This window comes from Dipodomys spectabilis, unplaced genomic scaffold (genome assembly GCF_019054845.1).
Source record: "Dipodomys spectabilis isolate Male_0828 unplaced genomic scaffold, ASM1905484v1 ptg000118l, whole genome shotgun sequence".
Classification (NCBI taxonomy): Eukaryota; Metazoa; Chordata; class Mammalia; order Rodentia; family Heteromyidae; genus Dipodomys; species Dipodomys spectabilis.
Window position 1 is genome coordinate 7,230,236 of NW_024870795.1, and position 25,287 is coordinate 7,255,522.

Below are 25,287 nucleotides of genomic sequence, written 5' to 3' on the forward strand. Positions count from 1 at the left end.
CACCATTCTGGCCACACCCCCAGCCTACATTTGATGCTTTTAGGTCATGTGCTCTTCAGCTCAAGGTGAGCACTCTACCACTTGAGCCACAGCGCCAATTCCGGTGTTTTGGTGGGTTTTTTTGGAGGTAAGAGTCTCACGGACTTTCCTGCCTGGGCTGGCTTTGAATCGCGATCCTCAGATCTCAGCCTCCTGAGTTGCTAGGATTATAGGTTTGAGCCACTGGCGCCCGGCTTTTTTGTCTTTGTTTTTGCCAGTCAGGGAGCTTGAACTCAGAGCCTGGGCGCTGTCCCTGAGCTGCTTTTGCTCAAGGCTAGCACTCTACCACTTGAGCCACAGCGCCACTTCTGGCTTTTTCTGTGTATGTGGTACCATGGAATCGAACCCAGGGCCTCGCGCATGCAAGGCGAGCGCTCTACCACGGAGCCACAGACCCACCGTCTTTTGCATTTCTCCAGTTGTCTTTTTCAATTACTCCCAACTTTTTTTTTTTTTGGCCAGTTTATCTGATCATCCACCCCACAGACCCGGTAAACCGGATGTAAAGAAGAAAACTTCTTTCTAGTTAACTGCCCCACAGCGCTGTTTCTTCTTACATTCTAGAGACAAATTTCGGCGCTTGGGCTGAGGTATCGCGAGAGTTCTCTACTTAGGGAGGCGTGGCACTCAGCCGTGACTCCCAGCAACCTTAGCGAATCGCCGCTCCCGCGGAGCGTCTCTGGGACCGCGCAAGCGCAGTAGCCAATACGTGGCTTCCTTCCGGTCTTGTACTTAAGGTATAAATACGGATGCTTTGCGCCGCCTCAGTCTCTTGGAGAATCGCAGCTGCTGTGGACGCTTTCCCTCTGGTAAGTGCCCCGGCGCCCTCGCCTCGGGCGGCCTCCGTGGCAGCCGCGTGGGCCTCGCGCTCGGGCTGGCGCGCTGAGGCCCGCCATTTCATGCGGGTCTCGCCGCCGGTGGCCGTCGGCGCCGCCTCGAGCCCCCGCCGATCGAGTGGGTGTTAGCGAGTTCAGAGCCCGCCCTACGCACAGCCTCTGCTCCGGTGAATGCTGAAGCAGTCTCCGTAGTCCAGGTTCTTCTCCAGCTCTGGGTCTTCCCGCCTCCCAAGTCCCGGGGGTTCAGCCTTTGTAGGCACCCCGGTGCCAGGGGATGGAAGAGGGCTTAGCCGGTATCAGTCAGCACTGAGCCACCTGCGCTTAGGACGCACCAGTGGCTTTTTGTTTTTGAAGTCTGCCTATGCCAGCAGGTAATCGCGGGTTATCGTGGATGTGGTTAATTCCTGACCCCAGCCTAGCCACTGAGGATCCAAAAGGATAAGGGTAGCGGTCTGGGCCCTGAGTTACAAGCACCAGTACTGCCAAAATGAGCTTAGGATAAGAAATGATGCTACAGTGGAGTTAGGTTAGTGTAAGATTGTACCAACATGGACACCCCGGGAGGTCACTCTCCCCGGGCTCTGTCCTCGTGGCCTAGGGGAGCATAGGGCTCTGCCCAACGATGTATAGTCCCTTTCCACAATGTTGGATATGAAGCCGGGCTTTTGTGTCTGCGCCTGCATATTCCTACAGCTTCCCAGAGTCCTGTGGACAGTGACTGGGGAGATAAACCATGCAGGAAACAGTCACACACTTTGGTGTGGGTGTGAGCTAATATTTTGCCGTTGTAGTTTAAGTCTTAGTAGGATTGACTTTTAGTCTTGTTATATTCATTTATGAATGCCTTCTTTTGCAGAAGTCTGGATTTCACATGACTGCTTCAGGGTGAGTGAACTTCAGTCTTTTGAGAGAAAAATTAGATGCAGTCACTAGTATAGGTGGAATGTAAAAATGCTAATACATTCTACATGAGTGACTATTCTGTTCAGAACTAGACATTCCAACATGGACACCCCGGGAGGTCACTCTCCCCGGGCTCTGTCCTCGTGGCCTAGGGGGGAGCATAGGGCTCTGCCCAATGATGTATAGTCCCTTTCCACAATGTTGGATATGAAGCCGGGCTTTGTGTCTGCGCCTGCATATTCCTACAGCTTCCCAGAGTCCTGTGGGCAATGACTGGGGAGATAAACCATGCAGGAAACAATGTATATATAGTACATGTGCACTGAAATTAATGCTTGATAGATTTCTAGTCTGATTATATGCCTATTTTCATGCAGGAAAGAAGAGGAACCACATACTAATTTCATCCATTGCCCTGATTACGGTTTGAAGTTCACTAATGCTGAATTGTGATTTTTTTTTTTTTGTCAGTGGTGGGGCCTGAAGTTGGCCTGGGCACTGTCCCTGAGCTCTTAAACTCAAGGCTAGCGCTCTACCACTTGAGCCATCTTCCCAGCCCTTTACCAGCATTCTTTTCCAGCCATAATTGGGTGGGTGGATTGTCTCCTGTAAATGTTAAACTTCTCAATAAATTTGAAGTGGTTGAAATGTCTTGTGTTTTTCCTTTAATCCAGTGTGTATCAAACATGCGCCTAAATGTTGCTGTTTGTGCCTTTAACATAGTAGTATAAGGTCTGCTTTTTGAAATGGCACACTGACGTGCTGTGACTTAAGAGCCTACCTCATGTGGTGTCATAATAGAAAAACTTGCCAAGCCCCTACACTGCCTGCCAGCAGTTTGAAGGTTAAGGCCCAAGGCTCTGAAGGATGGGGACCAAGGGGGAGCCACCAACTAGTTACAGTGGAGCAGGTTCGTGGCAAGTGTGGGCCTCTGGGTGTTCAGGATTTACCATTGAGATACTGTTGGCTTTAGTGTCAAGTACTGGTCCGCTTTTTGCCATAACGTTCTATGAACCTTGCTAGTGAGGAAGTCAGGTTGTATAGCCAGACTGGTTCAACTGAACTGTTATTTTGGGCTGTACACTGGTAGAAAACAGCAAAGCTTTTTCCAAGTAGCAAAGTGTTGGGCTCAAATACGGATGCAAGGCCCTGGGTTGAAGCCTCAACCAGTGCATGTACATATATACAAGGTGTGCCCACGACTTGTGTTCATTCCCCAGAACAGATGAAGTGCCAGCAGCCGTGCGGAGGTTTTTTAATTGTAAAGAACTACAGACAGTTGGAGTTACATGAATAGGATAATGAGTACATTCCTGTCAAGCATTGTTACCCCCTCCAGTCATGAGGCTTTGAAAAATGCCATGTAATGTCTGCCCTGGGTTAGGTAGAAATTTTTTTCTGGACCTGGGCACTGTCCTTCAACCCAAGGTGAGCACACTAGCACTCAAGCCACAGTTCCACTAACAACTTTATCTGTGTGGTGCTGAGGATTCAATCCCAGGGCCTCATGCATGCACTCTACACTGAGCCACCTTCCCAGCCCCAGAATTTATTCCTGAACTCGGCCTGGGCGCTGTCCCTCGGCTCTTCAGCTCAAGGCTAGCTCTACCACTTGAACTACAGGGCCACTTCTTTTTCTGCTTATGTGGTGCTGGAGGAATTGAACCCAGGGCCTCATTCATGTGAGGCAAGCACTCTACCTACCACTGAGCCTGCTTCCCAGCCCTGGGATGAAATGGAAGAAATGAGAGGTAATAGCTGGTAATGTTGGTGGTAGAGTGCATGAAGCCCTGGGTTCCATTCCTCAATACCAATGTAAAAAGTACAGGAACAGACAGGCTGAAGAGGTCAGAAGAGAAGTTCTTTAGCCTAGAAGAGCAGAAATAGTAACATGACAGGAAGTCAAGGGCAGAGAATTTAAGAGAGGGGCTGGGAAGGTGGCTCAGTGGTAGAGTGCTTGCCTCACATGCATCAGGTCCTGGGTTGGATTCCTCAGCATCACCTAAGTAGAAAAAGCTGGAAGTGACTCAAGTGGTAGAGCTCTATCCTTGAGCTGAAGAGCTGAGGGACAGCACCTAGGCCCTGAGTTCAGGCCCCATGACTGCCAAAAAACTTCAGAGATCCCTAGTAAGCAGTGCTTAGAAGGGGGAGGTAGAGATCCCTAGATTCACTGGGAAGCTGTTTTTTGTTATTGGTTGTGGGGCTTGAACTTGACCTGGACACTGTCCCTTAGCTCTTCAACTCTACCACTTCAGCCACACCACTTAAGGCTTTTTGGTGATTGGCGATAAGAGCCTTAGGGATTTTCTTTGCTTGAGCTGGTTTTGAACCATAATCCTCAGAGTTTAGCCTCTTGAGTAGTTTGGATTACAGGCATGAGCCACCAGTGCCTGGCTGGAAAGTGGTTTTATTTTAGACTCCTGGTTTAAAATGTTGAGTCTTTTGAGTAGAAATGTAGGGATGTAACTTAAAGTAGAGATCAGAGAATCAGCCCAGTCAGGCTGAAAAGTAGTGGGTTTCACCGGGTGCCAGTGGCTCATGCCTGTAATCCTAGCTACTTAGGAGGCTGAGATCTGAGGATTGTGGTTCAAAGCCAGCCTGGGCAAGAAAGTCCATGAAACTTATCTCCAATAAACCACCAGAAAACCGGAAGTGGCGCTGTGGCTCAAGTGGTAGAGCCCTAGCCTTGAGCTGAAGAGCTGAGGGACAGGGCTCAGGCCCAGAGTTCAAGCCCCACGACCGACAAAAAAAAAAAAAAAGTAGTGGGCTTGGAGGCTGAGGATCTGAGCCATAGCGCTCTCCTGTCCTAACCTGCAGGATGTCTGCTTTCATCCACACAGCCCAGCTTCCCTTCCACTACGTATGTGCTTATTCTACACAACTTAGTTGACTTCTCTCAATCTCACAAAGTTTCTATAAAAACAAAACATCTAATTCATGTGGGGTGAGGGGTTTCTGATAGAATAGGTAATCATAATCATTTATTTTATAATTAAGCCAAGTGAATGAATACAATCTGGAAGGAAGACAGCAGAGAGATCAGAGATCCCAGGGTCAAAGCTTGGGGAAGCTTCACAGAATATCATCCAAAAAAGGAATCCATGATGGAGGCAGAGGTAAACTTAAACAGGTAAGAAACTAAAGACAGGCGCTGATGGGAATGCTTTGGGGTGGACACATAAACCAAGGAGAAATTCACTGGAGAAACACTCATCAAAAATGTAAATTTAGCCGGGCCCTGGTGGCTCACGCCTGTAATCCTAGCTACTCAGGAGGCTGAGATCTGAGGATCGTGGTTCAAAGCCAGCCCGGGCAGGAGAGACCGCGAGACTCCTATCTCCAATAAACCACCAGAAAACCGGAAGTGTCACTGTAGCTCAAGTGGTAGAGCGCTCCTCTTGAGCTGAAGAGCTGAGGGACAGCGCCCAGGCCCAGAGTTCAAGCCCCATGGCTGACCAAAAAAAAAAAAAATGTAAATTTAAGGCTGGGACGTTGGCTCAGTGGTAGAGTGCTTGCCTCGCATGCATGAAGCCCTGGATTCAATTCCTTAGCACCACATAAGCAGAAAAAAGCCAGAAGTGGTGCTGTGGCTCAAGTGGTAGGGCACTAGCCTTGAGCTGAAGAGCTTGGGAACAGTGCCCAGGCCTAGAATTCAAGCCCTATAACTGACCAAAAAAAAAAAAAAATGTAAATCTGGGGGCTGGGAACGTGGTTTAGTGGTAGAGTGCTTGCCTAGCATGCATGAAGCCCTGGGTCCAGTTCCTCAGTACCACATACATAGAAAAAGTTAGAAGTGGCGCTGTGGCTCAAGTGATGGTGTGCTAACCTTGAACAAAAAGCTGCTCAGGTGGCTGGGAAGGTGGCCCAGTGGTAGAGTGCTTGTCTTGCATGTATGAGGCCTTGGGTTCTATTCCTCAGCACCACATAAGCAGAAAAAGCCAGAAGTGGCTCTGTGGCTCAAGTGGTAGAGCGCTAGCCTTGAGCTGAAGAGCTGAGGGACAGCACCCAGGCCCAGAGTTCAGGCCTCACGACCAACACCCCCCCCCCCCCCGAGAAAAAAAAAAAAAGACTGCTCAGGGACAGTGCCCAGTCCTTGAGTTCAAGCCCTAGGACTGGCAAAAATCAGCTGGGCACTGATGGCTCACACCTGTAATCCTAGCTATTCAGAAGGCTGAGATCTGAGGATCCTGGTTTGAAGCCAGGCTGGCAGGAATTCATGAGACTCATCTCCAGTTGACACCCCCACCCCACCCACTCCTCCCCAAAAAAGCCAGAAGTAGAGCTGTAAGTCAAGTGATAGAGTGCTAGCCTTAAGTATAAAAGCTCAGGATAGTGCCCAGGCCTTGAGTTCAAGGTTCAGCACCAGCACTAGGAAAAAAATTAAAAAGTACATCTAGTGCCCTTCAATAATAGATAAATGGATAAAAGAAAAAGAAAAGGTACTTTTACGCAGTTGTCATATGCAGGGAAATGGATGGACCTAAAACAAATCATGTTAAGTGAGGTAAGCTAAGCTCAGAGCTGGCTCATGTTTCCTCTCATTCGTGAAAGCTAGATCTGAAATACGCTGGGCATGATAAACTATATAGGACAAACAGTGAGACTAAAGAGGAATACTCCGAGGCTAGGTACCCAAGGCACAACGCTTCTGAACACTTAAAATACTATTTATTGAAATTAATTCCAGGAATTGAAAATGGGTTTTTTGTTGGTAGTGGTGGTGTTTGTTTTTGCTTTTGATTTTGTTTGTTCTTTTTTCTTTTTTTTTTTTTTTTGTCGGTCGTGGGGCTTGAACTCGGCCTGGGCGCTGTCCCTCAGCTCTTCAGCTCAAGGCGAGCGCTCTACCACTTGAGCTACAGCGCCACTTCCGGTTTTCTGGTGGTTTATTGGCGATAGGAGTCTCAAGGTCTCTCCTGCCCGGGCTGTCTTTGAACCGCGATCCTCAGATCTCAGCCTCCTGAGTAGCTAGGATTACAGGCATGAGCCACCAGCGCCCGGCTTGTTTGTTCTTTTTTCTATCTTTTGGGGAGGTAAGGAGGGACATAGAAGGATGAACGAATGCAAGCATGGTACTCAGTAGACAAAGTAGAAAATGAGCTATACAAGAATTGGAGAGGGGTGTGGGGGGAGGCTGGGAAGAGAAGGGAAGGGGAAACAAAGGAGGAGGCTACAATGCTTGATAAGAAATGTACTCATTATTTTGCCCATCTAATTGTAACCCCTCTGTACAGTATTTTCACAATAAAAAATAAATAAAAATTAAAAAAAAAAAGAATTGGAGGGGGAAACTGGGAGAAAGCAGAGGAAGGTGACATTGTCCACAAAGAACTGTACTCATTTCCTGCCTTATGAAACAGTAACTCCTCCATATAACACCTTAACAATACCAATGAAGTAATATTTAAAATAACAATAAAATTATATTTAAAAGAAAATAAAAAGGACTGGGAAGGTGGCTCAGTGGTAGAGCACTTGTCCTGCATGCATGAGGCCCTGGGTTTGATTCCTCAGCACCACATAAGCAGAAAAAGCTGGGCCTAGGCACAGTCCCCCAGCTCTTCAGCTCAAGGCTAATGCTCTACCACTTGAGCCACAGAGCCACTTCCAGCTTTTTCTGCTTATGTTGTGCTGAGGAATCGAACCCAGGGCCTCATGCATGCAAGGCAAGCGCTCTACCACTGAGCCACCTTCCCAGCCCCTTTTTCTGCTTCTGTGGTGCTGAGGAATCAGACCCAGGGCCTCATGCATGCTAGGCAGGCACTCTACCACTGAGCCACCTTCCCAGCTCCCACTTTTTTTTTTGTTGGCTTTAATTCAGGACCCAGAAGCTGTCCCTGAGCTACTCTTTTGCCAGTGCCTAGTGCTCTACCACTGAGCAGAAGCTGCATTTCTAGTTTCCTGGTGGTTAACTGCTGATAGGAGTCTCATGGAGTTTCCTGCCAGGCTGGCTTCGAACCACAGGAAGAACTTTTTTTTTTTTTTTTATACCCATACTTGGGCTTGAACTCAGGGTCTGGGCACTGTCCTTAACTTTTTCACTTCAGGCTAGTGCTCTACCACTTGAGCCACAGCTCCACTTTCAGCTTTTTGGTGTCTACTTGGAGATAAGAGTCTCATAGACTTTCCTGCCTGGGCTGGATTCAAACCATGATCTCACACCTCAACTGCCTGAATAGCTAAGATTATAGGCATGAGCCACTAGCGCCCAGCTAGAGATCATTTAGAAGGCAGGCAAGATCAGTATCTTTCTGTTCTTTATAGACACTTGATCTAATTTTCCCAAACACATTCTGATTCCAGTGGTCTTTGGGACTCCTTGAAACTCTAGCTCAGAAGAACACTTGGACACGAGTCACATGCAGCAAAGTTTATTGTCAGCAAGCTGACAGGCTGTCTTTGCTAGATAGGGTGCAGGAGGACTGGAGAATTTCACATACCTGAGTGCTATAGGGAATGGAATGATCAAGGCTTCCTCCGACTAATCCTGTAGGGGCAGCCACTGTTATTAGGCTTTTTCCCATCAGAAGGAGAAGAAAGGCTTACTTTCTCCAACCAGTGGTTGAGAGGGCAGGATTGTTGTCTGCCAGGGTTTAGAATTCAGTATAGGTATACAGAGAGAAGAACCAGGTAGGATCCTTCCCATTTTGCAGAGAGGCCAGGCAAGGCTGGTGAATGCAGCATCCAGCCTTGGAAACAGACACTAAATCCCTGCCCTGGAGAGGAAACTCCAGAAGTGGAGAAAGAAGGGGAGGGGCTATTAGAGTCCATGTATTTCCAGAGGAAAGTGTACACAGATGTTGAAGAAGAGGTGCCCACATCTCTGAGGGTAGAGGAGAGTCAGAAGCTGGTAAGGAGGTGTAAAGGAGAGCAGCCATACATGATCTCAAGGGCGCTCAGCATAAGGGACTTTTTTGGCAGAGCCCTTAAGGGAAAGAGAGCCTCAAGCAATAGCTGCATCCGGTCCACGTGGAGCTTGAGAGAGATGGCTTGGTTAGTACTTGTTTAAGAAAGCGATTAGCTCTCTCTACCTTTCCCAAGACTGGGGAAGTGCTATAAAATGTTTAGGGCCTTAGCCAACACAAACTCCCGTCTATTTTCTGTCTCTATAGAAGCAGGTAACCAAAGTAGGGGATTATTTCCTGAAAGATACCATGGGTACCCGCTTATTGGTGGTGGGGAAACCTCAATCCAACCCATAAATGTGCCCATCATTACCGGAAATACCTAAACCTTTTTTTTTTTTTTTTGGTCAGTCGTGGGGCCTGAACTCTGGGCCTGGGCACTGTCCCTCAGCTCTTCAGCTCAAGGCTAGTGCTCTACCATTTGAGCCACAGTGCCACTTCAGGCTTTTTCTGTTTATGTGGTGCTGAGGAATTGAACCCAGGGCCTCATACATGCAAGGCAAGCGCTGTACCACTGACCCACCTTCCCAGCCCTACCTAAACCTTTTGAGTGACAGCATGTGGGTGACATCTACTCACCAGTCCTTGTGTCTGGAAGGTGTTCTTGGGCTTGGTGAGTTAGAAAATGGGGTGGCTGAACATTAGTATTAGGGTTAGTTTTTTTTTTTTTTTTGGGTCCGGTCATGGGGCCTGAACTCTGGGCCTGGGCACCGTCCCTCAGCTCTTCAGCTCCAGGCTAGCGCTCTACCACTTGAGCCACAGTGCCACTTCTGGCTTTTTTCTTTTTGCTTATGTGGTGCTGAGGAATTGAACCCAGGGCCTCAGGCATGCAAGGCAAGCGCTCTACCACTAAGCCACCTTCCCAGCCCTAGGGTTAGTTTTTTTTTTGTCTTTTGTTTCGGCATATCCTACATGTCCAGGACATCTGGCAGGGGAACTGTGCAACCAGAGCTGAGGCAGCTTTGTTTGAGGAGCTCCTGCAATATCCCAGTGTGGGGGTGAAAGAGGTGGTGGAGGTTCTGAAGGATATCCAGTTTGGAGGGTGACGGACCCTCCCCAATGAGCGTCAGCTCCAGAGCCAAGATTTGGCTTGCTGAGCCTCTGTGTCAGCCAGATCGTTCCCTTTTGTTGTGAAAGGGTCATCTGTCTGGTGGGCTTGGCAGTGGACTAACCCAATAGCTGAAGGGAGCAAAGAGGCTTCGAGGAATTTGGAAATATAAGAACCATGAATGTGGGGGCTGGGAAGGTGGCTCAGTGGTAGAGCACTTGCCTTGCATGCCTGAGGCCCTGGGTTTAATTGCTCAGCACCACATAAGCAAAAAGAAAAAGGCTGGAAGTGGTGCTGTGGCTCAAGTGGTAGAGCGCGAGCCTTGAGCTGAAGAGCTGAGGGACAGCGCCCAGGCCCAGAGTTCAGGCCCCACCACCGGACCCAAAAAAAAAAAAAAAAAGAACTGTGAATAGGGGCTGGGAAGGTGGCTCAGTAGTAGAGTGCTTGCCTTGCATGCATGTGGCTCTGGATTTGATTCCTCAGCACCACATAAGCAGAAAATGCTGGAAGAGCCGGGCGCTGGTGGCTCACGCCTGTAATCCTAGCTACTCAGGAGGCTGAGATCTGAGGATCACGGTTCAAAGCCAGCCCGGGCAGGAGAGACCGTGAGACTCCTATCTCCAATAAACCACCAGAAAACCGGAAGTGGCACTGTAGCTCAAGTGGTAGAGCGCTCGCCTTGAGCTGAAGAGCTGAGGGACAGTGCCCAGGCCCAGAGTTCAAGCCCCACGACCGACAAAAAAAAAAAAGAAAATGCTGGAAGAGGCGCTGTGGCTCAAGTGGTAGAACACTAGCCTTGAGCTGAAGAGCTGAGGGACAGCGCCCAGACCCAGAGTTCAGGCCCCACAACCAAAAAAAAAAAAAAAAAACCATGAATAAGGGAGGTCCTCTTAGTTGACAGAAGTCATTGCTCCTTCAGATAGCTGCGTGAGCAAGGATAGTATGAAAGAAGTCAGTGTATACTGTCAAAGAGCAGCCCACTGCCCACCAAAGGCCTATGTTAGTGCTACCAGCCCAGCCTGCTGGCTAGTTGTGTTTACCATGAATGGGCCAGAGTCCACCATCTCGGTGCATTTCCAGCTACCTGTGAGCCCTCCCAGAGAAAGAGCTGCCATGAGTAAACCAGATGAAGTATGGGTTCCTTTTGTTTTTGTCGATCATGGGGTTTGAACTCTGGGCCTGGGCACTGCCCATGAGCTCTCCAGCTCAAGGAGAGCACTCTCCCTCTTGAGCCACAGCGCCACTTCCAGTTTTCTGAGTAGTTGATTGGAGATTAGAGTCTCATGGACTTTCCTGCCCAGGCTGGCTTTAATCTGTGATCTTCAGATCTCAGCCTCCTGGGTAGCTAGGATTACAGGCGTGAGCCACGGGCACCTGGTGAAGTATGAGTTCTTAAGCGGTCCATCTGTTATGTGACCCTGGGTGGGGCAGGAGGTCTTCCAAGCTTTCCACACAGGAGTGTGTGGGAGAAGAGTGTCTCCAGCAGGGAGCAGGGGTGAAGGATTAAGGGGAGGACAAGATGAAAAAGTCAGGGTGGGATCCTCGACCAGGGAGACCAGAAGGGCAACTCTTGAGGGTGACATGGTATGTAAGCCTCTTTCCATCCAGAATCCTGAGTAGTGATGGAGGGACAGATGGTCAAAGGTAAGTTTCTTTGATTCTTGTATTAAAAGGGAAGAGGTGGCAGGTGCCCTGAAGCAAGGCACCCATTCTCAATGTGTTGGGTCCATGTGTTTGGACAGGTCAGGTATGCGAATGAAGGTCCAATCTGCTGTCCCAGGATCCCCAATGTGAATCCCTGGTTTTCAGTGATATACAAAAGAAATGGTCATGAAAGGTTGGGGCTTGCAATAGGGCTTTGCTGCAGCTTTGTAAATGGTGAAATTTACAGAGGAGGGGGAAAGTTGGGACTTCTCTTGAGGGCCTTCAGCCGCCTTGTATAGAGGGCGAGCCAAAAGAATAGCTGAGTAGCTAAGATCTGTGATATCCTGCAAGCCCAAAAAGGAAAGCAGCTCTGACTTGGGGGCTGGGCCAGATAATTGGCAATCAGATGCTTGTGTGGGTGGAGTGGGGTGGTGGTGGTAATGGTTTTATGGGTAGAGGTAAGCTGCAGGCCCAAATATGTAACTGAGGCATGAGTAGTCTTGACTTTGGTGACACCCAAAAGCCTCAGTCAGCCACGAAGTTAAGAAGCAACACGCAGGGGTGTGCATTGCACAGGAGGAGTTTGCCTACATACTAAATAAAGGTAGATTATTGTACATCCAGGTCCAGTAAGTCTGGTGCCAAAGCCTGGCCAAACAAATGGGGGCTATCTCTGAAGCCCTCGGGAAGGACAGTCCATGTAAACTGCATCCCTGTGGCCTTATAGCCCCGTGGTCGAGGCCCAGGAGGGCTCAGGACTTGGTGCCAGGATTTTTCCCTTGAAAAATGGACCATTAACCCCCAGAACTATCACCCAGGAGCCAGGTCGAATTGGCCACTCTTGGACGTGGGGAAGAACGCTTGGTCAGGGGAGATCACCTTGGTGGTCTTCTGGGTGGGCCTGAGACCAATGCAAGGTCCAGGGGGGGAGGGGGCAGCTCGAATTCCCAGGGGGGAGAGCAAGAGCCACCAGGGGAACCAAGATCTGAGTCACAGCACCAATGGAAGTTCCAGCCCAGAGGACCATAGGGATACCAAAATTTATTGTCAGCAAACTGACAGGCTGTCCCTGACGGGCAGGGTGCAGCAGCCGGTCTGTATGCAGGGGAGTATTTTTTGCAGCCAGGGGCCTTGGGTGGGGAATTGCACAGGGAGGAGAGGAGCGCTCTGGGGTCCCAGCTGCAGGCTAGAGATAACATGCGACTCCTGTTAGGCCTGGCCCGATCATCTGATTTCGGGGCAGGGGCTGAGGACCTAAGATGGAGAATGTTAAGTCCAAACGGAGGAGGAGGGCATGTTAACACGACTGGTGGTTGTCTTGATTGGGGTTTCCAATACTCAACCCGCGTGTGGCTGGGGCTCCGGAGCAGCCAGCCGCACTTCTGGGGGCGGCCGCCAGGGGGCGCCGGGCCCTCTGTTTTCCTTTCTGGCCGAGGTCGGGGCTCGAGGCCTGCAGAGCGCATGCTCCGGGACAGTTCGCGGCCCGGCGGGTGAGCGCCGGAGTTGGTGGCGGCGGCTGCGCCCGAGGTAGGTCGCGCCAGGCACGCGGAGAGCCCGGGGTTGGGGGCTGGGGAAAGGACGGGGCGCCGGCGTCCCGGCGGCGCGAGGCGGGCCCGCGGTGGGCGGGGGTCGCGGCCCGCGCGCGCCCTGGACGCGTAGCGCCGTCCCCACGTGAGGCGGGCGGCAGGGCGCCTTGCGGGGCGGCGGCGCGTGGCTCGGGGATCCGCGCTCCGCCGGGCCCCGCTTCGCCGCTCCCCCTCCCCCCGGCCGCCGCGTCTCCCACGTCCGCCTCGCGGCGCCCGTGCGCGCGCAGGCGGGAGATTCAAACGGCCCGATCGCGGCGGGCCCCGGTGCGCGCGGCCGCGGGGACCCCCACCGACCCGCAGGGCCCCCGGTGGGCGCGCGGGGGCTGCGCGAGGCTTTGTCCATCATCGGATAGGCGGAAGCTGTACTCGGGGAGGGGGTCGGCGGTGGGCTAGGGGCCCCCGGGATCTCCTAACCGGTTGAGCTGCGTCCCGAAGTCCAGCATCAACTCCGGGGGTCGACGAACAGTTTGCTTGTGGCTGGCGGGCTGCGCCGCAGTGGACGTGTTGGGGAACAATGGTGACCTGGGGCGGGCCCTCGTGTGGCGCCTCGTGTGGTCTTGGGGGGAGCCATTGGGGGAGGGGGTCACAGTTCCTGACCAGTGTGATCCCCAAAATGTGCCCGAGTGCTGTGTGTTGGCAAGTCATTCAGTCATTCATCCGAAATAAATTGAGGATCCCTGGCCACGTGTGGCTAAAGCACAAGTTCAATCTGTGGATCCTCTCCGGGGACCCCCACCGCGGCTTCGGGGCGGGGGGGGGGGTGTCATGGGTGGCCCCCCAGGTGACGTGTTTCTTGACAGGGATTCATCTGAAGAGTAGGCACTGGAGTTGGGGGTGGGTGGGTGGGGGGTGACCAGGCCTATGCCACCGCCGCTTGGGCAGCACGAATGCAAAGGCTTGAGTGTGGTGGTCAGGTCAGCACGGGTGGTTCGAGAGCCGGGAGGGCATCAGCAGTGTGTGGAGAGATGAATTAGGACTTAACCAGGTTGGGGTTTCAAAGAATAGGAGTGCCATCCTCTTGCTAGTCCGGTCTCCCTGGTCTCCCTGGGCCTCCCGCACAACCCCCCTCAGCATCAGTGTCCTCATCTGTAAAATGAAGGTAAAAGGGTCGCACATATCCCATCATTTAAGTAAAGCGTTCATTCTAACATCTAGTGGAAGCTGGGCTCCTTCCCCTGGGAAAAGTGAATACCAAGACCTGGTCTAAAGTTCCTGTACTGGGAGGCCAGGGTGGGGCATTGTGGGTGTGAAGCATGCCAGCCCCGTGCTTAGCTTGGCCATGACATAGCAGCTCTGCAAGTGTCTATTGACAGGAGAGGCATCTCTGTCTCACACAAAGAGGTTCTTTAACCCCTGAGTCTGGCAGGCAAGTTCTGCCTCGCAGTGTGTGCGGGAGGAACAGCTGCTGTGGTTCCAGAACACTGCTTCTCTCATCACAGGAACCGGGCTGGGACGGGTCACAAGTGGCAGGCTGTCTGGTCTGCCTACCCTTTTTCATATGGGAGCAGGCTGGAGCTGCCCTGGTAGGGAATGGTCAGGAGACACGGCCTGGGGCACCTTCCCCTACCTCAACCTGGTCTTCCTTAATCTGCAAACTTCTGGGAGAGGTTGACCCAATATAGGTCCTGTTCATGGAAGCTGACTTCATTCTGACTTTGATTTGTGACTATATCTCACTTTCCTCCAAAATTGTAAATGCTTTTTTTTGGGGGGTGGGGAGGACGATGATGGGGTTGGTACTGGAGTTTTTGTTTTTGTTTTTTCTTTGGTCGGTCATGGGGCTTGAACTCTGGGCCTAGGAGCTGTCCCTCAGCTCTTCAGCTCAAGGCTAGTGTTCTACCACTTGAGCCACAGCACCACTTCCAGCTTTTTTCTGCTTATGTGGTGCTGAGGAATCCAACCCAGGGCCTCATGCATGCAAGGAAAGCACTACCACTGAGCCATCTTCCCAGCCCCTCACCTCTGAATATTTCCTACTGTTCTGAGTATTTCACACATTAATTAGCTGTCTGTAACTGCTGAGTACATGCACATTCCCCTTCTCCCCCTCCACCCCCCTTTTTTTTTTTTTGCCAGTCCTGGGCTTGAACTCAGGGCCTGGGCACTGTTCCTGAGCTGCTTTTGCTCAAGGCCAGCACTCTACCACTTGAGCCACAGCGCCTCTTCCAGCCTTTTCTGTTTGTGTGGTACTGAGAAATCGAGCCCAGGGCTTCATGCATGCAAGGCAGGCACTCTACCACTAAGCCACATTCCCAGATTTTCCTTTTCTCTCTTTCCTTCTTTCTTTTTTTGGATATTCCTAGGGTTTGAACTCAAGGCTTGGGCACTGTCTCTGAGCTCTTTGCTCAAGACTAGTGCTCTACCACTTGAGCCATAGGTCCATTTTAGCTTTCTGGTGATTAGGGATAAGAGTCTTGAGGATTGGGGCTGGGAAGGTGGCTCAGTGGTAGAGTGCTTGCCTTGCATGCATGAGGCCCTGGGTTCGATTCCTCAGCACCACATAAGCAAAAAAAGAAAAAAGCTGGAAGTGGCACTGTGGCTCAAGTGGTAGAGCGCTAGCCTTGAGCTGAAGAGCTGAGGGACAGTGCCCAGGCCCAGAGTTCAGGCCCCATGACCGGAACTAAAAAAAAGTCTTCAGGATTTGTCTGCCTGCATTGGCTTTGATCCTTGATCCTTAGATCTAGCCTCCTGAATAGCTAGAATTACAGGTGTGAGCCATCGGCATCTGGCATTTCCTTTTTGTTATTGGGGCTTGAAATCAGGGCCTTGTGTTCACATGCCTTTTACAGATGGTGCTTTACTGCTTGAGCTATGCCTCTTGTCCAGCATTAATTGGAGATAGAGTCTTAGGGACTTTCCGTCCCAGTCTGACTCCAAGCCTCAATCCTCTAGCTCTCAGCCTCCTAAGTAGCTAGGATTATAGGCGTGAGGCACAGTGCCCAGCTTTGTCATTTCTAATAGGCAATATTTGGCTGGGTTTTTCAGGATAGGAAGATGCCACCCAAGCGGATAGCCAAGAGAAGATCACCCCCGGAAGATGCGATTCCCAAAAGCAAGAAGGTGAAGAGTAAGTTGGTCTTGGTCTCTTTCTGGGCTGTGAGTGGCCTCTTGGATCCCTGCTGAACGGCGGGGGCTTGGGAGTCTGGGGTCAGCTGAAGGCCTCCTGGAGCTCCTTGAGTCCCACCCTTTGGGAATCATAAAAGGGGCGGGGACTTGGTTCAAAGCACTCTGGCAGGGGCTGGGAAGGTGGCTCAGTGGTAGAGTGCTTGCCTTGCATGCCTGAGGCCCTGGGTTCGATTCCTCAGCACCACATAAGCAGAAAAAGCTGGAAGTGGTTCTGTGGCTCAAGTGGTAGAGTGCTAGCCTTGAGCTGAAGAGCTGAGGGACAGCACCCAGGCCCAGAGTTCAGGCACCATGACTGCCCCCCCCCCAAAAAAAAAAAAAAAAAAGACAAAGCACTCTGGCAGTGCTGGTTATAGCACTAGCTCCAGGCAATAAGTAATGAATTATATGTAGGCTTTCACTCAGCCACTCTTCAGCTCGAGAGTGGGGCTGAGAGGGTGCCAGTCCCCCTGGGATCATGTCCTGGCATCCTCTGAGGGAGGTGGCTATGGTTTCCTCCTTCCTATGACCCCCAGAATGGGACAGGGACAAGAGAAAGCCACCCCCAGTCTGGGAGGGGGGAGGCGGACACACGCTCAGACAGTGTCTGTCTTTTGCAGACTCTCGTAACCAGGCAGCGCGGGCCACTGCCTCCCGCCGTGGTCCCGGTGTCCTCTCCGGCCAAGGTGCCTGCAGGCCAAGCCCTCCTGACCAGAAAATCCGACCAGGTGGCTCCCTGCCCACTGCGCAGCTGCAGCCGTGGCTGCAGCCCAGGCAGCTGTGGCCACATCCCGAGAGAGGCTAGAAGCCATTGGCAGGCCGGGGCTGCGGGCAGCGGCCACTGGCTAGCAAAGGGCCTTGTGTCGCCTACTTATTGGTCCACACCACTCCACGAATGCTTCTTTGAGTCCTCATTACTCCTTCTCCTTTCTCTCTAGCTGCTAGTGTGCTGTGGAGAGGGATGGAAGGGGCCAATCACAACTTGATTGCTGGGTATGGTGACACATGCCTGTAATCCCAGCATTCAGGAGGTTGAGACATGAGGATTCCAAGTTTAAGGGCAGCATGGGTCTGAAAACAATAATAACAAGCACTGGAAAGGGAGTGGGGTGGAGTTTTGGGGACTGCTTGGCCCAAGTAGTCTCTTGGTCTTAGTGCAAACTCTACTAGAGTTTATTGAAGATTTTGCTACTTCATGGCCCGAGATAATGTATTGAATCTCTTGAGAGGCTTTGTTCCATTTCCTATAAAAGGGGATCCTAACTAGTGAAAGTCTGCAAGGGAAGCATTAGTAGAGTAAGAGTCAGTGGAGGGCAAACATTATCTGAGCCCCAACTGTTGGCATCCTGACCGCTGACAGCAACATAAGCTAATCAGGAAAACCAAGATAGATTGATTTCTCAGTAGGGACTGTCTCCTTGTGTCCACTTCCTCCCTCGGTAGGGACTGTCTCCTTGTGTCCACCTGCTCCCTCAAAGTTCTGTAGGTTTCACAGCTAAGGAGAGTTAGGCTTCGAAAGAGAATAGTACTGGCCTGTGGCAGCCCAGCTCTGTGAGTCCAGAGCCCGTGAGGGGCCTCTTGTCTCCATCACCCTGCACACTCAGGGGCCGTCTTCTCCGCTCCTCAGTCTCACACAGGTCTCACAGCACAGAACCGGGCTTGGTGCTGACACTGGGCCAGGGCGACGTGGGCCAGCTGGGGCTGGGCGAGACTATCATGGAACGGAAGAAGCCAGCCCTGGTGCCCATTCTGGAGGATGTTGTGCAGGCCGAGGCCGGGGGCATGCACACTGTGTGTCTGAGCAAAAGTGGCCAGGTGAGTTGGAGATTTGGTGTGGGCGGGACAAGGGCTGGGGAGGTGCAGGTTGGATCTTTGAGCCACAGTTTCTCTATGGAAATGGAGTGGGCTAGTCAAGCAAGAAGCGGCCTAAGCAAGAGTAGCCTTTACCAGGCGCACATGGCTCACATCTGTAATCCTACCTACTTAGGAGGCTGAGATCTGAGGATCATGGTTCTAAGCCAGACCAGCCAGGAAAGTCTGTGAGAGTCTTATCTCCGTTAAGTTATGAAAAATCAGTAGTAATTGTAGTAGTGCTGCGGCTCAAGTGGCAGAGTGCTAACCTTGAGCAAAAAAAAGCTTAGGGATAGTGCCCGGCCCTGACACTAATGGAGCATCCTGGCACAGGTCTACTCCTTTGGTTGCAATGACGAAGGTGCCCTGGGAAGGGACACCTCAGTGGAGGGCTCAGAGATGGTCCCCGGGAAAGTGGAGCTGCAGGAAAAGGTGGTGCAGGTGTCAGCAGGAGACAGTCACACCGCAGCCCTCACCGAGGATGGTCGAGTTTTCCTCTGGGGTTCCTTCCGGGTAAGTGGAACTGACTTCTGAGTAAGAAAATCTAACTTAATCCCATTTTGCTTCCTTACTGGTAGAGAGATGAAGGTTCCCCCAGAGAGAGCTGGGGTTCAGATCCAAGTCTCTGACTTCTTCATCTAGGCCTGTTGGTACCACCGTTGGAGTACATGTTTTGAGAAAGGGATAGGTGCCTGGCGCAGGTGGCTCACGCCTGTAATGCTAGCTACTCAGGAGGCTCAGATCTGAGGATCATGTTCGAAAGCCAGCCTGGACAGGAAAGTCTGTGAGATGCTTCAAATAACCACCAGAAAAACTGGAAGTGGCGCTGTGGCTCAAGTGGTAGAGTGCTCACCTTGAGCTGAAGAGCTCAGGGACAGCACCCAAGCCCCATGATCAACACCACCCCCCAAAAAAAAAAAAAAGGATGGGTCAGGCATGCCTTTGGCTTGCAGCTGATACACGAAGCTGCTGTCTTCGCTCTTCCTGCCTCCCCTTCCTTCTCCCTTCCCAGCCCCTTTCCAGACTTCCCAGAAGCTGCGTGTGAGGGAATCGTGGGGATAGGTATTGTTACACCTGTTTCCAGGACAGAGGAGTACAGCGTACATATCAGCTCAGCGTTATGACTCTTAGTTCTTTGGTACTTAGTTTTAAGATCTTGTAAAGATAAAGGAGTCAAGTTAGGTGTAGTGTCACTCCCTAAAACAATCAGGCAGGGCCAACCTGGGATACAAAATGAGTTTCTGCCGCAAAAAAGGGGGGGGGGGGGGAGTGGAGGTGTGGCTTAAGTAGCAGAGCACTAGCCTTGAGCAAAAAAGCTAAGGGACAATGTCCATGCCCTGAATTCAAGCCCCAGAACTGGCAACCAGAAAGCAAGGCAAAAACTAAAGGAAATCCAGCAAGTATTTCTTTTTTTTTTTTTTGTTGGTCGTGGGGCTTGAACTCTGGGCCTAGGCGCTGTCCCTCAGCTCTTCAGCTCAAGGCGAGCGCTCTACCACTTGAGCTACAGCGCCACTTCCGGTTTTCTGGTGGTTTATTGGAGATAGGAGTCTCACGGTTTCTCCTGCCCGGGCTGGCTTTGAACCGCGATCCTCAGATCTCAGCCTCCTGAGTAGCTAGGATTACAGGCGTGAGCCACCAGCGCCCGGCCCAGCAAGTATTTCTTTATCAAAGTGATTTTACCTCTCTCAGTGCTGGGATTTGAACTCAGGGACTTGTGCTTTTCTTTTGTTGTTGTTGGTCATTGGGCCTAAACTCAAGGCTAGCGTTCTACCACTTGAGCCACTGTGCCACTTCTGACTTTTTCTGCTTATGTGGTGCTGAGGAATTGAACACAGAGCCTCATGCTTGCAAGGCAAGCGCTCTACCACTGAGCCACCTTCCCAGCTCCCTGTGGAGACTCTTATCCCTAATAAACTATTCAAAAAAGTTGGAAGTGGTGCTGTGGCTCAGAGTAGTAGAGTGCTAGCCTTGAGCACAAAAAGGCTCAGGGGCAGTGCCCAGTCCCAGTCAAGCCCCAGAAACAGGAAGAAAAAAAAATTCTATGGCAAATTTCCTACAGCACATAAAAATGTCAGGATGGTGTATTGACACCCACCCCCTCCGTCCACACAACAGCAGCAGTAACAACTTTTTGTAGACTTATTTGTCTCTACTTGTACCTGCTCTCCCCACTACTTGAACAGAATTCCCAGAGCACATGGGATTCCGCAAGTGAGCATCCGCTGCCTGCCTCTTCACCCCGTCTGCCATCCCTCACTGCCCTTTACCCCGCAGTGGGCAGGCAGGGCTGGCTGCTGAGTGCTCTGTCCCTCTCTTGTAGGACAATAATGGTGTGATCGGGCTCTTGGAGCCCATGAAGAAGAGCATGGTGCCTGTGCATGTGCAGCTCGATGTGCCGGTGGTAAAGGTGGCCTCCGGTGAGTCTTGGGTACTAGCCGCAGGCTAAGCTGGACAACTTGGTTCTGGGTCGGCTCAGCATTGACTTCTCTGCCTTCCCATCACTTGTAGGAAATGACCACTTGGTGATGCTGACAGCTGATGGTGACCTCTACACCTTGGGCTGTGGGGAGCAGGGTCAGCTGGGCCGGGTGCCTGAGTTATTTGCCAACCGTGGTGGACGGCAGGGCCTTGGTAAGTGGCTTTGGTACCCGCAGCGAGGCACCATGGCAAGCCATCCCCTGGTGGACGTAGACGGCAGATTTACTTCAGACGAACTTGTAATGTGGTCTAAGAGTCAAACTCAAGCCGGGCGCCAGTGGCTCGCACCAATATCCTAGCTACTCAGGAGGCTGAGATCTGAGGATCACGGTTCAGAGCCAGCCCAGGCAGAAAAGTCCATGAGTCTTTTTATCTCCAACTAACCATCAGAAAACCGGAAGTGGAGCTGTGGCTCAAGTGGTAGAGCATTAGCTTTGAGCTGACGAGCTGAGGGACAGCACCCAGGCTCAGAGTTCAAGCCCTGTGACTGACAAAAAAAACCCCAAAAAACTCAGGAACAGTGCCCAGGCTTGAATTCAAGCCCCAAGAAAAAAGAAAAGCAAAAACCCAGACCTCCAGCCCAGCGAGGGCTGGTGCTCACGCCTGTGATCTCAGCTCTTCAGGAGGCTGTGATCCCAGGGTCTTGGTTCAAAGCCAACCAAGGCAGGAAATTCCCAAGAGATAAACACCAAAAAGCCAGTAGAAATGTGGCTCAAGTGGCGTAGTGCAAGCTTTGAGTGAAAAGGCCAGTGGGCAATGCTAAATCCCTGAGTTCAAGCCCCCCTAGAGACCACCTGCCCTCGGTCTGTGTGAATCATTTCTGCCGCTTGGCCTCCTGGCTCTGGGGCCCTGGATGGGGTTTGTTTGACTTGCCCTCCTCCAACCCTGCTTCACTGGGTTGATAAGAGGACTATTCCATGCAGATGTCACCTACCATGACTGGGGATTGGATTGTTACTTGTGCTCTGGGTTTCCCTTCCTGCCAAGGGAAGGACAGACCCAGGGTCAGGGCAGAGACCCTGGTTCGTGTGTCTGTCACCCACTGGCCTTCTCTGCCTACAGAACGACTCCTGGTGCCCAAATGTGTGCTGCTGAAGTCCAGGGGGACCCGAGGCCATGTGAGGTTTCAGGACGCCTTCTGTGGTGCCTATTTCACTTTTGCCATCTCCCGAGAGGGCCATGTGTATGGCTTTGGCCTTTCCAACTACCATCAGCTTGGTGAGTCCTGAGCCCAGCACTGAGTGTGTGTGACTCAGTGGCCTGGGGCCCAGTCCTGGCTCCACTCCTCATTCACTGGGGTACCCTAACTCTCAGAGCCACAGTTGTGTAACATGTAAAGTAAGACTATCCATAATGAGATAAGGGTGTCTGATGGAAGGGCATTGAGAAGGGCAGCTCCTGCAACACCTTCATGTCTGCTGGCAGGAACACCAGGCACAGAATCTTGCTTCGTACCCCAGAATCTGACATCCTTCAAGAATTCTACCAAGTCCTGGGTGGGCTTCTCTGGTGGCCAGCATCACACAGTCTGCATGGATTCAGAAGGTAATACCTTCTCTGTTTTGTTTTTTTGTTTTGGTCGTTGGTGGGGCTTGAACTCTAGGCTTGGGCGCAGTCCCTGTGCTCTTCAGCTCAAGGCGAGCGCTCTACCACCTGAGCCACAGCGCCACTTCCGGTTTTTGAGTTGTTTATTGGAGATAAGAGTCTCATGGACTTTCCTGCCCGGGCTAGTTTTGAACTGCGATCCTCAGATCTCAGCCTCCTGAGTAGCTAGGATTACAGACATGAGCCACCAGCGCCCGGCTACCTTCTCTGTTTTGAAGACAGGGTATCTCTGGGCCTGGTCTGGCTACAGTGGGCCCGAGGTCCTTAAAATCTGGGTTTGGGCCAGACTGCGATCCACAAGGCATTTCCTATGCTCCAGAGGCCAGGGCTTCCAAGCAGGAACTTTCTGAGGGGTCTACAGGAAAATTCTCCAGGTTCACCCCCAAAGTCACCCTCTGTCCACCTTGGGAGTGAGGACTGCAGCTGGCCTTGGAGTATGTCCTGTGCTACTGCTCATCTCTCTGTCTCTCCTCACAGGAAAAGCATACAGCCTGGGCCGGGCGGAGTACGGGCGGCTAGGCCTTGGAGAGGGTGCTGAGGAGAAGAGCATACCCACCCTCATCTCCAGGCTGCCCACTGTCTCCTCAGTGGCCTGTGGAGCCTCTGTAGGGTATGCCGTGTCCAAGGATGGTGAGTAGGGCTATCCCCCGCCCCTCTGTCTGCTTGGGGTCTGGAAGTCAGGGTTCTTAGCAAACTCCCTAGCAGGCTGTGATGTCAGCATCAGACACAGCTGTCCCAGAGCAACGTTGGCAATGGCATTGCTTCACTTGTGACTCAGAAACTGTCTTCAAGTACAAATCATTGTAAATAGAGGATGAGGGGCCCAGGTGGGGACAACCTTGAAAAGTTGGGCTGCAGAGGTGCCTGGTTTGAGATGATCTGGGGAGAATTTCTGGGGGTTCAGTCGTTTATATGACCCAAGCAGAGACACATCCAGAGTCTGACCGGTCCTGAGAATGGCTTCAAGGAGTGGGCCTTGATTGTCACACCTAGGAGTAAAGCAATGTCTGACATCATCTTTTTGTGTGCTGGTCCTGGAGCTTGAACTCAAGGCCTAAGTGCTGCTGTTTGACCTTTTTTTTTTTTTAACTTATTTTTATTTTTTTGGTCGGTTGTGGTGTTTGACCTTTTTTGCTCAAGTCTAGTGGTCTACCACTTGAGCTACAGCTACTTGAGCTCTGCTTCTGACTTAGTTGTTAGAGAGGAATCTTAGGGACTTTCTTGCTTGGGCTGTCTTTGACTTTGATCCTCTGATCACAGCCTCCATAGCTAGGATTTTTTTTTTTTTGGTCCAGTCGTGGGGCCTGAACTCTGGGCCTAGGCGCTGTCCCTCAGCTCTTCAGCTCAAGGCTAGCGCTCTACCACTTGAGCCACAGTGCCACTTCCGGCTTTTTTCTTTTTTTCTTATGTGGTGCTGAGGAATTGAACCAGGGTCTCATGCATGCAAGACAAGCACTCTACCACTGAGCCACCTTCCCATCTCCATAGCTAGGATTTTAGTTGTGAGCCGATGCCCAGCTTAGGGCATCGTCTGTTTAGCTTTCCCCAATGTCCTTGAACTCCCAAGGCTGAGAGCTTCCAAATTCACTCGTGTTCCACCTTCTCAGAGTCCAGATGTAGGCCTTCAGCTGTCTTTGCTTCTCTCTTTGCAGGTCGTGTTTTTGCCTGGGGCATGGGCACCAACTATCAGCTGGGCACAGGGCAAGATGAGGACGCCTGGAGCCCCGTGGAGATGACTGGCAAACAGCTGGAGAACCGTGTGGTCTTATCTGTGTCCAGCGGCGGCCAACACACAGTCTTACTAGTCAAAGACAAGGAGCAGAGCTGATGAAGCCGACTAGGGCCTGACGGCTGGCCCCTCCCTGCCTCACCAAACAGGGACGCAAAGACAACCGCGGAGTCCTGAAGGCCTCTCCCCAGCCCTCAGTGCTCTGTCATCTCCTGCCTTTTCCCCATCAACAGAGCAGAGTCCTTTTCCTCTCTCTTCTTTCTGGAGTCATCCTGGAATCTGCAGGATTAAGTTTGGGATGGGAGAACTTAGACCTAACGATGTGATTGGTTAGACCTCTCTTCCCCTCCAACTTCCTACCTCCTGTGGTCCTGGCTGGCCTTGGCTTTGCCTCCCAAAACACCAAAGCTTGCTTCTAGGTGTTTGGTGCCTGCACTGTGAAAAGTTGGGGCTCTGTCAGGTCCCATTGTAGTCACATGCCACTCCTAACAGTCCCCAAGCAGACAGCTGCAACAGTCACCTGACCCATGCCTGGGCTGTCTGGAGAAAGGGCAGGCTAGAGAGCTCTGGGCAACCCCAAGTCAAATATTTGGCTCTGAACAGGTGTCCGTGGGGCAAGACAAGAGATCTACTTGATGAAGAAAAATGGCAGCTGGCTGTTTCCCAGAAGCACAAAGCACACTCTTGCCCCTCATGGCTGCCTGTTCTCCATCCATATGGCTCCATTGCAGCGACCAGAAAGCCAAGCTGGGCTGGGCTGGGCTGGCAGGGCAGCCAAAGGGTATTGACAGGGAGAGTGGGAGGGGCTTATAAACCATGTATGACCCATACAGGGGTGACTGGGGATGGGGGGGTAGAAGCTGGTCCTGAGGAAAGGAAGCAGCACCATGTACAGTTGAGAAAATAATTTTGATTTTTTTTTTAACTGTAAAATATTTTGGAGGGGAGAGTGAAATCTTTTAATAAGTGAAATCTTTTAATAAATGTAGAGTTTTATAAAAAGGCCACTTGTTTTCTACACACTCCCTGGCTTTTAAGGGAGTGCCTACCAGTTGCCAGGCCCTGTTTGTGAAGGGCAGAATAAGCCATGTCTACGAAATAGATGTTCAGGATACAGACTGAAGCATGTCAAGGTGTACGAATCACTAGTGATTCAAGAATCACTATATTTCCTTTTTAATGATGCTGCAGAATAGAAGATAGGTGGAATGTCAGATTGTAGTCTCCTAAGTAGCTAGGATTTCAGGCATGAGCCATCAGCACCCATCTAAATATCTTTTTTGTTTAATATATGTATATATATATATTTTTTTATTTTATTTTTTTTTGGGTCCGGTCGTGGGGCCTGAACTCTGGGCCTGGGCCTGGGCGCTGTCCCTCAGCTCTTCAGCTCAAGGCTAGCGCTCTACCACTTGAGCCACAGTGCCACTTCTGGCTTTTTTCTTTTTGCTTATGTGGTGCTGAGGAATCGAACCCAGGGCCTCAGGCATGCAAGGCAAGCGCTCTACCACTGAGCCAATTTCCCAGCCCTTAATATATATTTTTTATTGTAAAGATACTGTAC

The 25,287-nt window shown here is 51.4% G+C and overlaps 1 protein-coding gene, 1 long non-coding RNA gene and 2 other non-coding genes across 6 annotated transcripts; all 4 read left to right on the top strand.

The window, feature by feature from the left end:
* Positions 1-768: 768 nt before the first annotated feature.
* Positions 769-2,429, top strand: LOC122115265. Its single transcript, XR_006148739.1, has 3 exons — positions 769-848; positions 1,732-1,760; positions 2,156-2,429. It is a non-coding gene; the product is annotated as an uncharacterized LOC122115265 (long non-coding RNA).
* Positions 1,419-1,623, top strand: LOC122115345. The gene has a single exon (XR_006148747.1). It is a non-coding gene; the product is annotated as a small nucleolar RNA SNORA73 family (small nucleolar RNA).
* Positions 1,876-2,081, top strand: LOC122115346. Its single transcript, XR_006148748.1, has one exon. It is a non-coding gene; the product is annotated as a small nucleolar RNA SNORA73 family (small nucleolar RNA).
* A 10,386-nt stretch (positions 2,430-12,815) lies between the features above and the next one.
* Rcc1 (regulator of chromosome condensation 1) lies at positions 12,816-24,986 on the top strand. Of its 3 annotated transcripts, none has more exons than XM_042688741.1 (11): positions 12,816-12,899; positions 15,944-16,025; positions 16,681-16,788; positions 17,688-17,875; positions 18,245-18,424; positions 20,232-20,328; positions 20,420-20,542; positions 21,452-21,607; positions 21,815-21,934; positions 22,472-22,624; positions 23,647-24,986. In XM_042688741.1, the coding sequence occupies exons 2-11, from the start codon at positions 15,953-15,955 to the stop codon at positions 23,820-23,822; spliced, it is 1,374 nt and encodes a 457-aa protein (XP_042544675.1). In that variant the 5' UTR covers positions 12,816-12,899; positions 15,944-15,952; the 3' UTR covers positions 23,823-24,986. The 3 variants fall into 3 exon arrangements, with proteins under 3 accessions (XP_042544675.1, XP_042544676.1, XP_042544677.1); XM_042688742.1 differs by having other exon boundaries at positions 16,681-16,746; XM_042688743.1 differs by lacking the exon at positions 16,681-16,788.
* The last annotated feature ends 301 nt before the right edge of the window (positions 24,987-25,287 follow it).